Source organism: Cetorhinus maximus, chromosome 15 (genome assembly GCF_964194155.1).
Source record: "Cetorhinus maximus chromosome 15, sCetMax3.hap1.1, whole genome shotgun sequence".
NCBI classification, from domain to species: Eukaryota; Metazoa; Chordata; class Chondrichthyes; order Lamniformes; family Cetorhinidae; genus Cetorhinus; species Cetorhinus maximus.
The window spans coordinates 50,047,418-50,068,384 of record NC_135893.1 but is presented as its reverse complement, the minus strand read 5'-3'; the positions used below and the strand labels follow the sequence as shown (position 1 = coordinate 50,068,384).

Genomic DNA, 20,967 nt, shown 5'->3' with positions numbered 1-20,967 from the left:
CCCAGTCACGTAGAATGTTTCTGATATTATAACAGCTACTGTACTTCAAAAAGTACTTCATTCACTATGATGAGCTTTGGGCACTATAGAAAGGGACTATACAAACGTAAGCAAAGGTGCAAAATACTGCAGATGCTGGAAATCTTAGTTCTGGTGAAAGTTTATCGACCTGAAATATTAACTCTGCTTCTTTCTTCACTGATGTTGCCAGGCCTGCTGAGTATTTCCAGCATTTTCTGTTGCTTCCTTATTTCCCTTTTAGATTAGTTCTAATTGTGAGGAGTGTGTGCACCCTTGAATAAACATTCTCTTCCCTCCCCTCAGATCTGGCTGAAACAGCTGAGTGGGGATGGGTTATCACTTCTTCCAGGCATGTCAGCAAGTGGAAACAAAGTGAAGGGGCTAACCGGTTAAACAAAAAAACAACCGTGGGGACCTTACTTACACTTAGTTCATGAAAAGATGTGGGTTTTCACTAGCTGTGCCTCTCTGAAAATCCAACCTTCGTTGGATTGTTTCGCGCCGCTGATTGAATCCACGAACACACAGCGAGAAACGACGATTCCCCCCTTCACTCAACGGACACCAGCCTCGCCCGCCGACCCGCACTGACCAATCAGGGTTTGCTCTACGTCATGCCAGGCAAGCCGCAGCCAATCACAGCGCAGCTTGAAAGGAGGTGCCGAATGAGCCGTTGTCTGTCAGCGCTCGAGCGCCAGCGTCCATTAGAAGGGCAAGTGGCGCCAAGCTGCGAAAAGGAACTGGGCAGGAAGAAATTTCATATTTATATATCTATATCCTTATATAAAAGGATTTGCCTCAGACTGGCGTTACCGCTGCTCTTTTCGACTGCGCCTCCTCGGCGCTAACGGCAATGCCAGGCGCATGCGCGGGGACGGGCTCTGGGCTGGCCGCGCAGGCGCATTGAAGCCCGAGTCAGCTCTCTCCCCCTCCCCCCTCTGGAGTCTCCATTCGGCAGGCGGCCCGGTGACCGTGAGATGAATCACAAAATCGGGCCTCTCACGGAGGATGATGACGACGGCGGCGACGACCAGCCAGGGAAGCCCAGTGAAAACCTACGATTACCTGCTGAAGTTCCTGCTGGTGGGGGACAGCGACGTGGGCAAGGGAGAGATCCTGGAGAGTTTGCAGGATGGAGCCAGCGAGTCCCCATACGCCTACAGCAATGGTAAGTAAGGGAAGCAGGCAACTACATTGGCACAAACACCGCAGCCTTCTCCAGTATTTACAATCCCAGTCCAGGACGCTGAATGCTCCACTTGGGTATTTAAAACACTTTGTTTGCTTTACTAAATAAGGTGCCTCTTGCACGCTTAACTTAGATGTAGTCAAAAAAAATCCACGATACGATCAGGGTCAAATATGCAATAGTTATAAAATCGAATCACAGAATCTTTAATGTTTTTGGAAGATGCGCTGGAGTATAAACATGAATGTCCTAAAAGGACATCATTATTTTGTGGTTATCTGTGTTTCCTGATGTCAATGCACTATGCATTTTCAATTGATATTGCATGGCAGAAATAATTCTAATCCCGACGTGAGCAGTTCTCTTAGAGGAAAGCTGTCATGTTTGTAAGGATTCATAAGTTGTGTAATATTCGTAAAAGCTTGCCGAAGTGCAAGTGCTACCAAATTCTTCTGCAGCACTGAAGGATTGTTTAAAATCTAGTAACCTGGACTGGCATTAGAGGTTGGAACATCTTTTTATGTTGAAATTAATTGGTAATATAAAGTGAAAGATACTAATCAAGTATGAATGTACTGAATCAAACTTACTGTATTATCTCCTGTGCCTTTCGTGTGGCAGCTAATTTCTCTTCTTTGTTTGTAGCAGAGCAGTATGAGAATTGTTTCTGGCATAACCTATTATATGTGAATCATAGTTCTATCAGTGGTTTTAAAATCTCCTACCTACTTTAACTGTTTGAAAGGGAAGTGCAAGCATAAATGGCATTGAATGCAGGTGGGATGTTACAATTGATTTGCAAATGGCTCAGAAATTGCATTCTGTTGTTTTCTAGATGACAGATGACAATGCGTTTCTAATATTTCTAGAAGTTTCTTTTGGTTATTGTAAAAGAATGGTTGTTAATACTCAAATGTGGTTTAAAATTGACAATGCATGCCATACTTTTGGTAAATGTTTTGTTTGTGATTATCACCATAAGAACTACAGATGAAGATCAATTGGAATAAGTTGCACAATACATAACAGACTCCCTTTAAATATCCTTTTTAATATATAGAGAATGGGGAAGCAAATAGTTTCCCAGTGGAATTGGAGTCTGGAAAATAGCACATTAAAGTTGTTGAGGCAGGTTCAAAGTGTCTTGAGCTGTCCAAAAGGACTGGACGTCCTATCTGCTGATGGAGAAACCTTCACTGCAGGTAAATGATGTCAAGTTGCCAAGTCACCCACACATTTAGTTAAATGCATATTTCATCTGTTGTATAAATAAACTCTCTCACTTATTGAGTGATTATTTTATTAACATATTAAATCTTTGTTCTTGCATGTGCCATTGCCCTCAAAGCAGTTTGTTGTGAAACACTTGTTGTTTTGATGTGCTAAGATGCAAGAAAAATAAAAACAGTTTTTTTTTAAATTAGCTGAATTTAGATAATTGGAAGAAACTAAAATTTTGGTTACTGTTGTTTGCATTGGATATCTTGCTTAGAGGTTTGGTACAAATGTTATCAAATTAATTTGCATACTATAATTTTAGTCTGCACATGTTTGATCCATTGAGGTGATGTATCCATCTGAATAATTATGTGACACAAGTATTTATGAAACTGCATTTTGACTTGAGAAAGAGGATTGATTGGGTTAGCCTGCTGTTAACTGTGATTGTTATCACTCCTCACCTTTGCAGAGAAACAGAGTTAACGTTTAAGGTCGACGATGACCCTTCCGATGAAGAGTTATCATCGATCTGAAATGTTAACTATGTTTCAGGCCACAGGTGCTGCCTGACCTGCTGAGTATTTCCAGCATTTTCTGTTCTTAATTTTGGATTTGCAGTATTTTGCTTTGAAATCAATCCTCGTTGTGTAAAATCAATTGTGACATGCGTGTATTTTTTTATTTTTAGGCAGCTCATTGTTAGGCTTCTCCCTCTTGCTGGGAAGACAAGGTGATCAAAACCACAAATGTTTTGATATGCACTCTGAATAGCAGTCATGGGCTGGCAGAAACTGTCAGGGCAGGGCATCTTGCTTTTGTCTGGCATTGTACTTTACAGCTTGATCAGAACAAACAATTCACTAATTGAGACAAATAAGTTCAAGCAGTAGCACTTGTGACCTTGGAGTTCCTAGTTGAGTTGTCTTATGGGTGGATTTTTTTTTGGAAGAGTAGTTTTATTTTAGTTTTGAATTTGTGTTTAAAATTTCTTGTGAAATGATTGATTTAGTGTAATAGGTATAATATGCTGGTAAATGCAGACTAACCCAATTTGATCTTCAGCTGCAAGTCAGGGTGTAGTTTCATAAATATGTTAATAATTATTAAGATGTCTGAAATTTTTCCCGTACACACAACAAACTGCAAGAGTCGATATTGTACGTTGAATATACACACACACGCTCCTATAATTTGATTTTATCCCATGATAACGATGGAGATCATAGCTAGATAAGTTGAGCAGTCTGACAATAGAGAGGTAACATCTTGAGTAATTTTCAAAATTTTTTAAATGTATGTGAAAAAATTATGTAATGTAGATTTGAACTAGCTATGGTGACCAGCATGAATGAGGAATTTTAGTGATGGAAAGTAAGTGAGAATTCGGTGGACTATACAGTACATAAAAACAAAAAGCTAAAAGCTACTGCGGATGCTGGAAATCCAAAACAAAAACAGAATTACCTGGAAAAACTCAGCAGGTCTGGCAGCATCGGTGGAGAAGAAATCAGTTAACGTTTCGAGTCCTCATGACCCTTCGGCAGAACTGGAAAATTCAGTGTTCTGCGGAAGGGTCATGAAGACTCGAAACGTTAACTGATTTCTTCTCCACCGATGCTGCCAGACCTGCTGAGTTTTTCCAGGTAATTCTGTTTTTAGTACAGTACATAATCCAGATATTGAAGAAACATGCACACTCACAGACATCACTGCTTTTATTATTTCTCGATACACAATTTTTGCCTTATGAGCTTTACCATTCTGATTTGTATTTTACCACTGTCTAATTATCAACAAAATTAAGTTTGTCATGTGGGATTGGATCTTGAATGATTTCGTCTTAATATAAAATGTGGTTTCAGGTGGAAAAATATAATAGGCTCTACCAAGATATTAATTATCCTATGCATGTGATGATTTTGTAACCTTCAATTTGTGTACTACTTCATCTTCCCTGGTAATTCTACCAGATTGCCAGGTACTCAGAGGAGTGAAACTCTGTTTATTATCACTGACTTCCTCGCCTCTGTAGTCACTTTCCTTTTGCTACGTAGCTGCACCTCAAGTATATAAAACATTGTTTTTAATCTTTTGAAATCAAGTTGTTAATAAAATGGGCATGTTTATTAATACATTAATGTATCAGTTTGTGACAGTCATTGTAAATACACATTTATTACCAACATTAACTCATTTTTTAAAATCTAGCTTGTGTCTTGGGCTTCAGTTAGAGCTTCACTATTGTACAAATTTGTGTTTCTTTTTAAGGTATCATATTTTTACTTTTTTTATAGACAATTGTATGTGGCCATTGCAGCACTGTGCTAAAATATACGCATCTTGGGTGTCAGCTGTGGTATAGTCTTAACACTGAGTCAGTAAGTTGAGAGTTCATATCCCCGCTCCAGAGATATGAGCCGAAAATCTAGACTGACACTTCAGTAAAGTACTGAGGGAGTGCTGCAGTGTCAGATGCGTACAGATGAGATGTTAAATCATAGTCTGCCCTCTCAGCTTGATGCAAACAATCCCATGGTATTTTTCAAGGAAGAACAGAGATGTTCTCCCTGGCTGCTCAATATTTATCCCTCAACCAATATGCGGTGATTCTCACATTGCTCTTTGTGGGACACCGCTGTGTGAAAGTTGGCTTGCTGTGTTTCCTAAATTAACGAGTTGGTGGCTAATAAGACTTTGTGGCAGGGACTTCAGGAAAACAATGGCTTCAGTCTTTGCAGTATTAAAGGAAATTTCTGTTCCTCCAGGCTAAGATGTTGGAGCAACAAATCAGATACAGACATGATTGAGAGAGATGTTGCTGAGGTGGAGCTGGATGTTGTCAGTGAATTATGTGTTTTTGAATGATGTCACTCAGGGTCAGAATTTAGATGAGAAATAGTAGGGCCCTAGCTTTACACCTTCGAATCCAAGGCGTGTAGACTTGTGCATTTCTGACACACAACGGTTTTGCCATCTATCACCAGGTCTGGCTGGACCATCCCAAATGTTACCAAACCTCATTGTCCATATTACAAAGGGATATGGGGATAGTGAGGGAAGGTGGAGGTGAGGTTGAAGATCTTATTGAATGGGGGGAGAGGCTCAAAGGGCCAAATGGCCTACTGCTCCTATATCATGTACTCTGCCTGAACCATCCACAGATTCAAGTTCATCTTTCATAGTGAAGATAACTCTTAGCTTCTTTTCTCTATAATGTCTTCTCTCCTCCACCTTCAACAAGTGCAAGGAGCTCACATTATTAAGATTGAGATCATCTGTTCAACTATCTCTGGCTTTCCCTCACTTCCTTTCCAACCAAGCCAAACCTTTCCCCAGGCTCCCTGTTGCTCCATTGCTAAACATGTGTCCATCCCTAGACTCTTGCTTTCTCTCATCTCCCTTTTATGCCTTGCCCACGAGACCAATCTTCTCTCGACTCAATTTCTTCTGTGATAGACTACTCAGCTTCCTTTTCTGCTAACTGACATTGTAAATGGCTCTGGTCATTAAGTACTGTCCCATCCCTTTCAAAACTGCTGTCGTCATCACCCTCCTCCCATAATTCATTCTTATACCCTTTGTCTTTGCAAACTACTGTCCCATCCCCAATCTCCTTTTTCCTGCCAAAGTCCTCAAACATACTGTGTCTCAAAGCCATGCCCATCTTTCCCTGCTTGAATCATTCCAATCTTTTTTCCATCCCTGTCAAAGCACCCACTAGTGGTTACAAATGTCACCGACTGTGGCTTTGGTGAGTTTTCGATCCCTCTATAATCTTTGATAGAGGGCATTGACTGCCTCCTGTGCCACCTTCGTTGTTCAGCTCAGTGGGACTAGATTTGCTTGGCTTTATTCTTGCCTATCAATGAGGACCTTGACCATCCCACTGCCTTTGTGTTGTCAGAGCACTTATGAACATACAAATTAGGAGCAGGAGTAGGCCACTCGGCCCCTCGAGCCTGCTCTGTCATTCAGTTAGATCATGGTTGATCTGAATGTAACCTCAACCCCACATTCCTGCCTACCCCGATAACCTTTCACCCCCTTGTTTATCAAGAATCTATCTAGCACTGCCTTAAAAATATTTAAAGATTCTGCTTCCACTACCTTTTGTGGAAGAGAGTCCCAAAGACTCTCAGCCCTCTGAGAGAAAAAAATTCTCACCTAACTTAAATGAGTGATCCCTTATTTTTAAACAGTGACCCCTAGTTCCAGATTCTCCCACATGAGGAAACATCGTCTCCACATCCACCCTTTCAAGAGCCCTCAGGATCTTGTATGTTTCAATTAAGTCGCCTCTTACTCTTCTAAATCCCAGTGGATACAAGCCAAAACCTGTCCAGCCTTTCTTTATAAAACAACCTGCCCATTCCTGGTATTCCTTGGGGGAGCTGGAGTTTTTTCCAGCTAAACTTTGGGAAGATCAAAACCCTTGTCTTCAGTCCCAGCTACAAATCTTGTAGTGCAGCCACCAATCCAGTTCCTCGCCCCAGCCAATTCTCTGGGCTGAACAATAAGGTTGTATTAATTTTATTAATAATTATTAAATATTAATAATCTTGGCACCCTATTTGACCCTGAGCTCAGCTTCTGACCCTATGTTCTCTCCACCACATAAGTGAATGTATTTCCACCTCTGTAGTATCACACTCTGTAGCAATTACACTGCTGAGACTCTCACTATGCTTTTGTGGCTTCCAAACTTGATTTATTCCAATACGCTCTTGGCAGTGTGCTCTTTGCAGTCCTCCCATCCTCCACCTTAACAATATGTAAACTTCTACTGTCCATGTCCTATGGTGCAACAAGTCCTGTTTATACACCACTCCTCCCTCACTGATCTGCATCCGCTGCCAGCCCCTCAGCACCTGCAATTTAACATTGTTATCTTGGTCCTCACCCCTCCCTATATTTCACTTTCTTCCCCCAAATCAGGCATTCTCTTGACACTGCTATTGGTGGTCACACCTTCAAGCTCCTACTCTATATGCTCTGGAGTCACTGAACCTTTTTGCCTTCTCTTCCTTTAAAAGCCAACTTTCTTAATATCCCTCTCTTGGATTGGTGTGCCTTCTGAATATGCCTCTGTTAAGCATCTTGGTATGTCTTGCTACATTAAAAGTGTTCTCTAAATACCAGTTGTTCATAAGACCACTTAAGACTTGCGTATGCTCATTATATGTACTTGCATGTAAGGCGATCCACTTGTGGTATAACCCTCAAAATTCTACCCAAACAACTCTCAGAAGAAAATAATTATAAGATATATAATCTTGTGTCCCTGTATCTTAACTTGCTACATTGTCCTCCTATTTTCAATCAGCAAGAGCTTGGATTGAGTTCTGGGTGTACAGTATCCTAATTACTTGTACAATAAAACAGTTTGGACTATAATAAAAGGAAAAGGCTGCCTGACAACCCTGGCAGCATTGAACAGATTGTATGGACACACAGTAGGCTGAAGGTGACCGGGCAAAGAAAGATATTTCCACCCCCCTACTCCCCACTCCCTAAATAAATATCAGATGTTTCAAAACTAAAAGCAAAATCAGAAATAAACTGTCAAACAATGAGTGTCCTGTCCAGGAAACAACGGCATAAGTATAGATAAACAGTATTGCCCCAGAACTGCAAACTATCCAGTAACCAACATGGAAACCTTTCGCTTGTGTCCAAACCCCACAAGGTAATGGAGAAACCCCACTCAACCTCTGTCTTGAGACCCCCTTTCCCCCTATATCCTCCTCTCCTACCTCCCTAATCTCTCTGCCCATTTAACTTCCCTCTGCTTCCATTCCCATCTTGCTTACTCCCTTTTGTTCTGCTCTGTGTCTCTGCACACCCTATCACTTTCATAATCCTGGTTGATTTACAAAGTGCTCTTGGTATTAACACCATATGGGCAAAGCTACAAGAGATTGACTGGTTATAAAATAAAAATAGGAGTACCAGAAATACACCAGGTCAGGTAAAGAAAAGAAAATGCGAGTTAACATTTCAGATGTATTCCTTTAGAACTGAATGCACCCAAAAACATCTCTTTTTACTATGTAGATGCTGACTAATCTGTATTTCCAACATGTATTTCTGATTCCTAACATCAGTAGTTTCCCCTTTTTCCTCAATTTTAAATTAAACATATTGCTATATTGTTGAGTTCAATACCATTGCAATATTTATTTACCAAAACATTTTGAAAAGAAACATTCAATACATGTTTGCATAAACCATTGTGATTATAGAACAAAATTGGTATACTATTTCTTAGTTAGACCCTTTCAATTTGTTAATTGACCTTTCTTCCAGTATATACGAAAGAACTAGGTATCAGAAATAAAGACAAGTGAAGTCGTGCTTCCAGTTTTCAAAAGGAGAAAAAAACCTGGCCAGTTTTGCAGGTTGAGGCCTTTTATCAGAACCTGATGTTGTTCTGTTCTTCTTCAAATACTGATGGGCCTAGTGTGTGCTTCCAGCTTTTTCTGTGTTTATTCCTTTTCCATTTAGTGTAATGGTATAAATAACCACATGATGTAGAGCTTCCTAGAAAAAAATGGCCACAATAGAACTAGTTACAAAAGGCACAAACTATGATTAACACTTGACCTGTAAAATAATGAATGCAAGATTTGTGAATTTAGTAGAATTAGCTGCCTAAACTACTCGTTTGTTCTTTCTAATCACCATCAAATTCCAGAAAATGTGTTAAACCTTGTTATCTATTCTCACTGATTCTCTCTAATGCTGCATATTGTTTTTCTCAGTTTTCCAAATTACACTCCCTTCCATAATTAAATTTAAAGTAACTAGGATTAGATTTAATATGCATAATTTAAAAAAATATTTGGCCATGTTTCCAGCTACACAGCTCAAGTTGTACTTTGTGGCTTTTGTCTTTTGAGAGGAAATATTCTTGTTTACATGCAAAACCTGACCCTATTAAAATAAGATCATTGTTTAAAGGCAGTAGAGGTCTGTGGAAAATTTGGGTGAAATTTTGTGGAAAAATCTGCAGGTCATTGATTGTTTGCAGTAAATCTCTAACCTAACCTTTGTCAAAATTATTTCAGGACCAAAGTAAAACATTAAAAGATCATTGTTTTCATGGTCTTTTTATTTGCCAAATAGACAGTAAGATAAACCATACTAATTTGTACTATTTATTTATGACATAATCGCACTTAAAATAACTCTTTGTTCATTAGTGATGGAGACAGTTCCCAAGTCCTAACTCATCCAAGCAATATTCTCATTAAAGAGCAGGTCAGAAATCCAGCAGTTTATCTGAAAGATCCAGTTTCTTTTGGTAGTTCTACCATAGTGATATGGACTTGGCTTGGAAGAGTTTGATCTGACAGTGTGAGGATCTAAATGTATCTGCATAATAGTATGGGATGCAGAGGAAAATCATGGATTCTTATTTTTTAATATACTGCCCGTAGCTGTTGTGTGGTTTCTGTTCAGTAGTTTGACAATTTACTGCAAAAGTTTAAATATTTGCAAGTGGCTAAGGTGAGGTTCAAGCTGTTATCAAAGTGTAATGTTTATATGGAGCAGTTAGATATTGTCATTCAGTATTCATTTTCACCACTTACGCATATACCGATGTGCAATGACATGACAAATCACCCTGCCAAGTAGGGGAGATTTCAGTGAGACATGTTCAGAGCCCTGCTGTGTTCAGAATAGCAGTATGTTTTGAGAATCTATGCAGATCAGCTCAGTAAACAGCTGAGGCACCTTTTGTAATGTACTGCTGTGATTTGTAAGTCTTTAATTACATGACTCCTGATCTCAATTATTTTTCCTATGTCTACTTCACTAATTATGCACATTGTGGACTTCTGCCCATTGGATAAGTTCTCCCAACTTGAATAGTAAAAAAAGCAGCACAGGATTATGGTTTAAATATAAACTGGTACTCACTGTAGTCTTTGTCACATATTGGAACACTTCCACATTGCATCATCGGCTTTGTTTGCTTGTAGCTCCTAAACACAATTCCTCTCTAGCTGTCTATATAGCCGAATATATGTCAAATGAGTTCATTTGGCACTCTGGTGATGTTTATTTTTCAACTGAGGGGGAAAGAGTTATGTTGGAGAAGATTTGCTTTCAGTATTCTTTAGAAGTGGAACTATTTTGTTAATAGCTTTCGTAATTGCTGTTTCCTCTGAATTGGTAAGAGCAATATCAGACTCTTGATGTTCTTTGTCATTACAAATACTGGTCACTCAGCATTTGTGTCAAATCTTGATAACTTGCATAGTAACCTCATTATGTATCCTCTTGTCTTTTTTTTCAGAAACCTAATTATTTCTAAGTGCCAATGCTAAATATTGCACTGAAATAAATTAAATGTATTATTATTTGTAATATGTTCTTTGTTTTTAGCTTGAATAATTGTAACTTATAGCTAAAGTTTAGTGGTATACTTGTTTCAAATGTGTGAACTGAAAATAGTTGACTTTTGATTGAGAATCTTCAGCATTTCTCTTGAGACCATAGAGTCCAATCTTTGCCTTGGGGGAAATGCTGCTTAATAGTTTGGCACAAAAGGAGAGTTTTCATTACAGCTTCAAAAGGATTTTACAAAAGCATGATGGCCTAGGACTAAAGGATTGAGACAAATGCCTCATCTGGCAGATTGAAGCCTTTTGGCATTCTGCTCTCCTCTGCATGAAACATGAGCTCCAAATAATTGAGATTTGATAGTTTAATCCTACTCAAGTAGGTACACATAATAAGAACATCTGGCCCATGCATTAGCTTGTTTTGAGAATTTTACATTTTCTGCTCTGTTGTACTTTCCCTCGCTATCCTATTTCCATGCCTATTCATTTGTTCTTGCAGATTGTTTGCAATATTTCAGCTTGCTTGGTCTTTTGAGGTTTCTGAATTTTAGCATTGGGTGCTCTTGAAATCTAGGTTAAAGCATTTTGAGCATAAGAAAAGTGAAACTAGTGTGTTGCGTTTTTCAGAATGGGAGTTTTGTCTTTACATTAGCAAGAATATTCATCGTAATATAAAGCAGAAGGCTACAAACTAATATTAAAAATATTTATAGGTAACCTAAACTGAAGCGTTTTGTTTGAAAAGGTGCAATAGTGTAATAGTTTTAGAATAATTGACAGCGATTAAAATGTTTCAGATAATTTTACTTTTGTATGATGCATGACGTTCCATTATTAGATCACTCTCATCCTCTCCACTTATTACCCTCTTGAGATACCTGTGCTCCTTCTAACTCTGGCCTCCAGAGCATCCCCAATTTTAATTGCTACACCATTGGTGGCCATGCCTTCAGTTGCCTAGGCCCAAATCTCTGGAATTCCCTCCAAAACTCCTCTGGATCTTTCCCTCTCTTTCCTTCTTTAAGACATTCCTTGTAAAGTACCGCTTTGACCAAGCTTTGGTTATCTGACCTAATTGCTCCTTATGCAACTGAGTGTATTTTTTATAAAGCTCCTGTGAAGCACCTTGGGACATTTTTATTATGTTAATGGCACTATATAAACATTAAGTTGTTATTGGCCATGTCAGTCAGTCAGCTTATATCATCAGAGCACCATTGATTCCATATCTTGTACAGCTTTCCTGATGTGGTACCCTATAAGTTGAGAACCCCTGTGCTGTTCTCCTGTTGGTACTAATTTGACACTGCACTTGCTTCAGAGCTGGGAATGATACTGACTTAGGAGTTGGAAATAGAGGTCTACAGCATAGAAAAAGGTCCTTCGACCCATCGAGTCTGTGCCTGTCAAACAAATGCCTAACTATTCTAATCCCATTTTCCAGCACTAGGCCCATAGCCTTGTATGCCATGGCATCGCAAGTGCACATCCAAATACTTCTTAAATGTTATGAGGGTTTCTGCCTCTACCACCCTTTCAGGCAGTGAGTTCCAGATTCCCACCACCCTCTGGGTGAAAAAATTCTTCCTCACATCCCCTCTAAACCTCCTGCCCCTTACCTTAAATCTATGCCCCCTGGTTATTGATCCCTCCACCAAGAGGAAAAGTTCCTTCCTGTCTACCCTATCCATGCCCCTCATAATTTTATACATCTCAATCTCCTCTGCTCCAGGGAAAATAACCCCAGTCTATCCAATCTCTCCTCATAACTAAAACTCTCCAGCCCAGGTAACATCCTGGTAAATCTCCTCTGTACTCTCTCTAGTGCATTCACATCCTTCCTATAATATGGATTCCGGAACTGCACACAATACTCTAGCTGTGGCCTAACCAGTGTTTTATACAGTTCCAGCATAACCTCCCTGCTCTTATATTCTATGCCTTGGCTGTCCTGCTACCTTAAGGGACCGGTGGACATACACACCAAAGTCCTTCTGATCCTCGGTACTTTCCTCTGCTGTTGTGGAGGGAGGAGAGCAGAACATTGTGCAAGTGTATTTATACTCTTGTAAACTGCTCTGTTAATTGGCATCCAAATACATGTGTGTAATTGTATTTACACAACTTGGTGTTGACCATTTTAAGCTTTAAAGTTTTCTTTTACTGGTTACAATTATATTGCAGATGCTATGAAGCTTTAGTGGTACGAATCCACCTCCTGAAGGATCTTTGACAGCAACTGCATAAAATTGAAAGAAAGCTTGTTTGACATGGTTAATAGGGGATGACTGAAATTGCAGCAGTAAGCTTGCTGCCATTGCATTTATACCATTTACAGATTACGAGGTACAGATTACGAGGTACGATTGTTTCTTTCAACACAGTTTGTTTGAGATAGACATAAAAAAGATGAGGAATTTTAAGCGCAAATCGAGTTCCCACAATCATTTTGCTAGTTTACAATGAATTTTGCTAGAAATCTAAGAAGACTCTGACTATACCCCAATGTAATGAGCAAATGATTCTGTATATTTTTTAAAAATAATGTTCACTAATTTAAAATCAGTTATTCAGTTGATTTGAAAATTGCTTATTTTTTGTGAAACCCATTTTTGTTGTATTAATCAAACTGCAGTCACCACTCAAATATATCAAGATATATATTTTTTGAAACAAAATATTGAAGCGCTGCCTGATTGTGCTGGTTTGTGGCAGATTTCGTGTTCTGCAATATATACATGAGTTGAAGGAAAGAAAAATGGTTCTCAAAATGGGCACAAAGTGGAAACTTTTATCTCTACATGTCCTGCAGGATATCCATTAGTGTTTGTGATCTGCTACTACTATGAATTTTTAGTTTCTACATAGAAATGATAGTTCCTTAATAGTTTTAAATTTTTTTATTTTGCAGCCTGGAGCTGCAGGAAAGTAATAAATTGGAATTTATATAGTGCTTTTCATGTCATCAGGATATGCCATTGTGCTTCACAGTAATCTCTGGTCGAGGAAACTGGAATCAGTTTTGCCTGGTTTTTGAGTGTAAAACAGGTATAACTGATAAACTTTGTAGTTTGACAACCCAGTCTTGATCTATTTGCACACAGTAAGGCCTCACAAATGAGATAAATGACTAGTTAGTCAGTCTTGGTTGAGAGTTCCAGTACAGCTACAACACTGGCATCTACCAGGCTATGTGGAAAATTTGCCCAGTTATGTCCTGTACACAAAAAGCAAGATATATCCAAACTGGCCAATTACCACCCCATCAGTCTAACCTCTATCATCAGTAAAATAATGGAAGGGGTCAATCAACAGTGCTATCAAGTGGCACTTGCTTAGCAAAAACCTGCTCACTGATGCCCAGTTTGTTCCGCCAGGGCCACTTAACTCTGACCTCATTACAGCCTTGGTTCAAACATGGACAAAAGAGCTGAACTCCCGAGGTGAGGCGAGAGTGACTGCCCTTGACATCAAGGCAGCACCTGACTGAGTGTGGCATCAAGGAGCCCTAGCAAAACTGGAGTCAATGGGAATCAGGGGGAAAACTTTCCACTAGTTGGAGTCATACCTAACTCAAAGGAAGATGATTGTGGTTGTTGGAGGTCAGTCACCTCAGCTCCAGGACATCACTGCAGGAGTTCCTCAGGGTAATGTCCTAGGCCCAACCATTTTCATCTGCTTCATCAATGATCTTTCTTCCATCATAAGGTCAGAAGTGGGGATGTTTGCTGATGATTGGACAATGTTCAGCACCATTTGTGGCAACTCAGATACTGAAGCAGTCCATGTCCAAATGCAGCAAGACCTGGACAATTTCCAGGCTTGGGCTAACAGGTGGCAAGTAACATTCACGCCACACAAGTGTCAGGCAATGACCATCTCCAATGAGAAAGAATCCAGCCATCGCCCCTTGATGTTCAATGGCATTACCATCACTGAATCCCCGACTACCACTAACACTTGGGTGTTACTATTGACCAGAAACTGAAGTGGACTAGCCATATAAGTACTGTGGCTACAAGAGCAGGTCAGAGGTTAGGAATTGTGTGATGAGTAACTCGCCTCCTGACTCCCCAAAGCCTGTCCACCATCTACAAGGCATAAGTCAGGAGTGTGATGGAATACCCCCACTTGTCTGGATGGGTGCAGCTCCCACAACACTCGAACATTAACACCATCCAGGACAAAGCAGCCCGCTTGATTGGCACCACATCCACAAACGTTCACTCCCTCCACCACCGATACACAGTAGCAGCAGTGTGTACCAGAGTGTGTACAAGATGCACTGCAGGAATTCATCAAGGCTCCTTCAACAGCACCTTCCAAACCCTCAACCACTACCACCTAGAAGGACAAGGGCAGCAAACACCATCACTTGGAAGCTCCCCTCCAAGTCACTCACCATCCTGACTTGGAAATATATCGCTGTTCCTTAACTGTCGCTGGGTCAAAATCCTAGAACTCCCTTCCTTCCTAACAGCACTGTGGGTGTACCTACGCCACATGGACTGCAGCAGTTCCAGAAGGCAGCTCACCACCACCTTCTCGAGGGCAACTAATGATGGGCAATAAATGCTGGCCCAGCCAGCGAAGCCCACATCCTGTGAATGAATGAAAAAAACACATCAATCAGGACACTGGAAGGATATGTGATTAGGTTATTGTGAGATACACTAGCTGTTCTGTGCTTCCATTTGGTAGAATGGGGTACAGAATGTGCTGCCTTCATTAGGATTGTGGAAATCCATTTTATACAGTTATGGCATGTGTACCACTTGCCATTCTGCTCATGAAGTGCTACTTGTTGTCCACTTATTAAAGATTCTGACCGACCATTCAGTGTTACCTAGAAGAGTTGACAGTGACTCCCCTCATTTTGAGGGTACGTTAATTCGGGTGTATAGGGGGCCAAATTGAAAGATTGGAATCAGATCAGTCCACAGTGCTTCAGGGCATTGTTGATGGTACACCATAAGAAATAGCAACAGGAGCAGGCCATTTGGCCCCTCTGGTCTGGTTCAATAAGATCATGCCTGATTTGATTGTGGTCTTAACTCCCCTTTCCTGCCTCCTTCATAATCCTTGACTCCTTTGTAGATAAAATAAAATCTGTAACTCTGCCTTGAATATATTCAATGACCCAGCCTCTACTGTTCTTTGGGGCAGAGAATTCCAAAGATTAACAACCCTCAGAAGAAATTCACCCTCCTCTCCATCTTAAATGGCAGCCCCTTATTTTGAAACTGTGGCCCCTAGTTCTAGATTCCCCAAAGAGGGGGACCATCATCTCAGCATTCACCCTGTCAAGCCCCCTCAGAATCTTTTATGTTCGATAAGATCACCTCTCGTTCTTCTAAACTGCAATAAATATAGGCCCAACCTGCACAGCCTTTTGTCATAAGATACCCATTCATCTCAGGAATCAACTTAGTGAACCTTCTCTGATCTGCCTCCAGTGCAAGTATATCCACAGTATATGTAAGTAAGACCAATCAGCCTGATTCATTACCAAGACCTGGAGAAGTCAACCTGCCATAGCGAGCCCTTCCACTTGGCTCTAGCTATCTTTGCAAGCTTATGCCCTATCAAGCCCATTAACTGGCCATTCACCTTAAGGCTGTTTCAGAGAACTTGCTTTGTATTTATTGGCTGCTGTGTTTGTCTGCATAACAGCAGTCAGTGCACTTGAAAAGCAATTAATTGGTTATTATGTATATATCCTGAAGACACAGTGCAGTATAAATGCAGGTTTTTTTTTTTCTCGTGGTAGAGCAGTGGGATTGTCACTGGACTGGTAACCCAGAGACCCAGGTTCCAATCCCACCATGGGAGATGGTGGAATTTGAATTCAATAAAAATGTGGAATTAAACATCTAATGAAACCATTGTCGATTGTCGTAAAAACCCACCTGGTTCACTAATCTCCTTTAGAGAAGGAAATCTGCTGTCCTCATCTGGTCTGGCCTAAATGGCCTAGCAAGCCACTCAGTTGTATCAAACCACTACAAAATCTACAAAAAGGAATGAAACCGGACAGACCACCCGGCACCGGAAACAAAAACAACGGCAAACCCTGCCGACTCTGCGAAGTCCTCCTTACTAAGGGGGCTTATGCCAAAATTGGGAGAGAGAATCTAACTATCGCCCCTTAACATTCAATGGCATTACCATTGCTGAATCCCCTACTATCAACATCCTGGGGGTTACCATTGACCAGAAATTGTACTCGACTAGCCATATAAATACTAACTGCAAGAGCAGGTCAGACGCTAAGAATCCTGTGACGAGTTACTCACCTCTTGATTTCCCAAAGCCTGTCCAGCATCTATAAGGCACTTGTCAGGACTGAGATGGAATACCCTACACTTGCCTGGATTAGTACGGCTCCAACAACACTCACGAAGCTTGACACCATCCAGGACAAAGCCAGCTTAATTGGCATCTCTTCCACAAACATTCACTCCCTCCACCACCGACAAACATCGGCAACAGTGTGTACCATCTATGTAAGTATGTATGTGAGTAAGATGCACTGCAGGAACTCACCAAGGCTCCTTGGGCAGCACCTTCCAAACCCACGACCACTACCATCTAGAAGGACAAGGGCAGTAGATACATGGGAACACCACCACCTGGAAGTTCCCCTCCAAGTCACTCACCATTCTGACTTAGAAATATATCACTGTTCCTTCACTGTCGCTGGGTCACAATCCTGGAACTTCCTCCCTAACAGTACTGTGGGCGTACCTACACATGGACTGCAGCGGTTCAAAAAGGCAGCTTACCACCATCTCCGCAAGGGCAATTTGGGACTGGCAATAAACGCTGGCCCAGCAAGCAATGCCCACATCCCATAAATGAGTACAATTTTAAAAATCTTGTTGAACTAGCATTAGCTTTAGCTTAAGTGCTCAGAGCTGAAAGTTGATTTGGTTCCAGTTTTTCATCATGGTGGTTCTTATGTTCTTGCTGATTTCCATCTAAACATTTGGGTGAGTTGGGTATAATATTTTGGGGAAAGAATATGCAATCTGTATTGGGCAAATAAAAACTCTACCTGTAGCTTGTTATGGAGAAGTTCAAATGCCTTTCTGTGCATGCTAAATGTCAAATCAACCAGCAAAAAAATATAGTAAAAGATTGTTCAGTGAAATTCTCTCAGAATTAATATAAAGTCAAAACTCACTGACTTTCTGGAATTTCACTGACTCTTAATGTAAACTGCTGGCATAATGGCTGAGCTTTTGTAAGTCTGTATAAGTACTCCTTAATAAAAACAAAAATATCGGAAGCAGTCAGCAGGGCAGAGGGAGAAATAGAGTCAACACTTCAGGTCGATTTTATCTTTTATTGACTTGAAATGTTAACACTCTTCCTCCATAGATGCTGCCTGACCTGCTGGAGTATTTCCAGCATTTTCTGCTTTCATTTCAGATTTCTGCATCTGCAGTATTTAAGCCTATGTAACTGATCTGTTGCTGTTGAACAATTCAACAGATCTTGACAGATTGCTCAAACTTTATTTATTGCATTATCAAAGATGACAACCCTCTAGTTGCGAACCAAATACACTGGCTCCTGTTTAAATTGTTTTGAGATGGTAACAGCTGTTGTTTATTCTGCTGGAAATTGCAGTTAGTTTCTGTATTCAATGATCTGCCATCTATGGTATGAGTTTGTGTTTGAGAAACATCCATTTAATATGCATTGTTATTTTGAGTGCATGCAAAAGGTTTTAAGATCATCAACATGTGACGTGTGTGTCTGTGGAGGAAAGCCTATGCAATTTCCAAATTCTAATGTTACTTGAGGATTGGAGTTTCCCTGTCCAGTTAGTACTACGCTTCAGTAAGACACCTGATCTAAATGTTTGACTGACAGCCCAGCATTTGGAGCTGAGATGCAAATCCAGTTTAAACTACATTATCAAAATGGCTGAAATAAAGCTCTAAACTCCCACTAAATGAATATTCTACTTGTCATATTCTACTTTATAAGCAGCATTCTGCTCGAAATTGATAGGAAACATTCTGCAAATGCATAAAGACATTTTCCTTGATCAAGAACTGCTGTGGGCAACTGGGGTTGAGTTTTCCTTCATTGAACTGGAAGTAGAATTACTATTAATATTTATGTTGGCAAACAACATTAGTCAGCAATTGTTTGAAAGTTAAACCAGTAATGCTCGAGAATATATTTATTTCATTAATTTATACATCAGCTTAACATTTGTAGAATGGGTTGTCATTGTAAAGTACTGGTTTGTAGGAAAACTTGAGTGTATTGACTTTGTGATATAAGAAAGCAGCCTATGTGTGATGAAGTGCTTTATGTCTTTGAGTTTGGGAGGGCTGCACTGTTTACGTTGTGTATGTGTTTATGAAAGAATGATCAAGTTTTTAAGTCAGCATCTGTGCTTACGAGTATTGATGATGGGATGGCGGTGTGGATTAATCTGTTTTGTCATGTGAAAAATCATTGCTCAGTAACAGCTGCATTTTCTGTTGGACATATTTTGACCTTATTAGGAAGATGAAGATTTTATGCTGATTAAATCATTAACTAAGCAATTCAGCTGTTCTCCCGCGCTCTTTCTCCCGCGCGCTCTCTCGTGCTCTCGCTCTGATCTAAGTAAAACACCCAACAGTGGGAATTCTTTCATTGTTTTTAAGCAGCTATCTGAAAGAGCCTACATTTTAAAATTAATTCAGTGTTGCAGCATATGTAAAATCATTGAGAAATGCTAGTAATGCATTTACTCAGATACATGGAAAAAATAGTGTTTCTTGGTTCTCACTAATTCTTTTTTGCCAGTTTAGCGATGGTGATGCTGATGAAGGTTTCACTACTGCAGATTGCTTCTTTGGCGCCTTTTCATTTATGTGCTATGTAGGTGGGAAGAATGTAAAGTAGAGCACAAACCTATGAAGAAGCCACAGAAATGAATTCTCAATTTAAGATGAGGGCAGATGCCCACATCAGTTTCCTCAGGAGCTTCCTGCAGCTGTTACAGTCCCATTGGCCTACCATAGGTTTGTTTCGCAAACCTACGCTGACTTCTGTTATGATGCTAGTACTCTTTTCAAGCACTAGTTGCAATAGGTGATTGATTTAAATGAGAAGTTTATCATTTTAGTCTTTTCCCTCAGTCGTAAGTTGAGATTTTTGCTCTACTGTAATGTTTTCTCAAATAGAAAATTTGTTTTGTATTCTTGTGGTTTTGGTTTATTTTAAACTGATCTTTCATAATATTTAAACACCAACAAGATGAATGGACTAAAACAATGATTGGAAGAAACTTTTTGGGAATAGGTATTTAATAGTTGGGCAAGCATTTTGTGTGACAAAGGTACATTATTTTATTGCAGTGCAAATTCTGTGCATTTGGTGTGCAAATTCTGTTCCGGGTTTTATTTTAACTTGGTCTTTGTGGCATTCATTTTGTATTTTACTGTGAATTTCAGGATTATTTTAAAGAATTAAAGAATCACCATAAAGTAAGAGAGAGAAAACAAGAGTGGGAAAACTTTAATATCAGCTGTTAACATCAGCCCTCAGGTTGATATTCATGAGTTAAAACACAGTAGTCATGACAGACCAGTAGATTGTTGCTGAAATATGCAAATTAACATATTCTTCCAGTGCACTTTTGTTCCACTGTTGTCAGAAATTGGGAACAGAAGGGAGCATTCAGTAAAATAGGAAGCCTGTAGCTGGATGCAATTTACGCCATTGCATTTTCCATCGTGAGTCACCTGAGTGTAGATATTTATGTTCTAGTTCTGTTTGTGTAAGAAGAAATATTTTTGTATATAATGCTATGAGGAAGTAACAAGCAATATGGGAAAAGGTGAACCTGTAGATGTGGTGTACTTGGTTTTCCAAAAGGCATTTGATAAGGTGCCATGTCAAAGGTTACTACACAAAATAAGAGCTCTTGGTGTAGAGGCTAACATATTAGCATGGATAGAAGATTGGTTAGCTAATGGGAAACAGAGTAGGAATAATTGGGTCATTTTTGGGTTGACAAGCTGTAACTAGTGGAGTGCCACAGGGATTGGTGCTGGGGCCTTAACTATTTACAATTTATATCAATGATTTGGATGAGGGGACTGAATACATAGTTGCTAAATTTGCTGATAACACAGAGATAGCTAGGAGAGGAAGTTGTGAAGAGGACGTGAG

The 20,967-nt window shown here is 39.9% G+C and overlaps 1 protein-coding gene across 1 annotated transcript in view; it reads left to right on the top strand.

Annotated features, from left to right (window-relative positions):
• The first annotated feature begins 667 nt into the window (after window positions 1–667).
• The window catches only part of LOC144690662 (ras-related protein Rab-40C), an 87,730-nt gene continuing 67,430 nt past the window's right edge, over window positions 668–20,967 (top strand). The window contains exon 1 of the mRNA XM_078558386.1: window positions 668–1,189. Coding sequence (XP_078414512.1) covers window positions 1,030–1,189 — 160 coding nt within the window. The 5' untranslated portion in view covers window positions 668–1,029. The remainder of the gene's footprint in view (window positions 1,190–20,967) is intronic.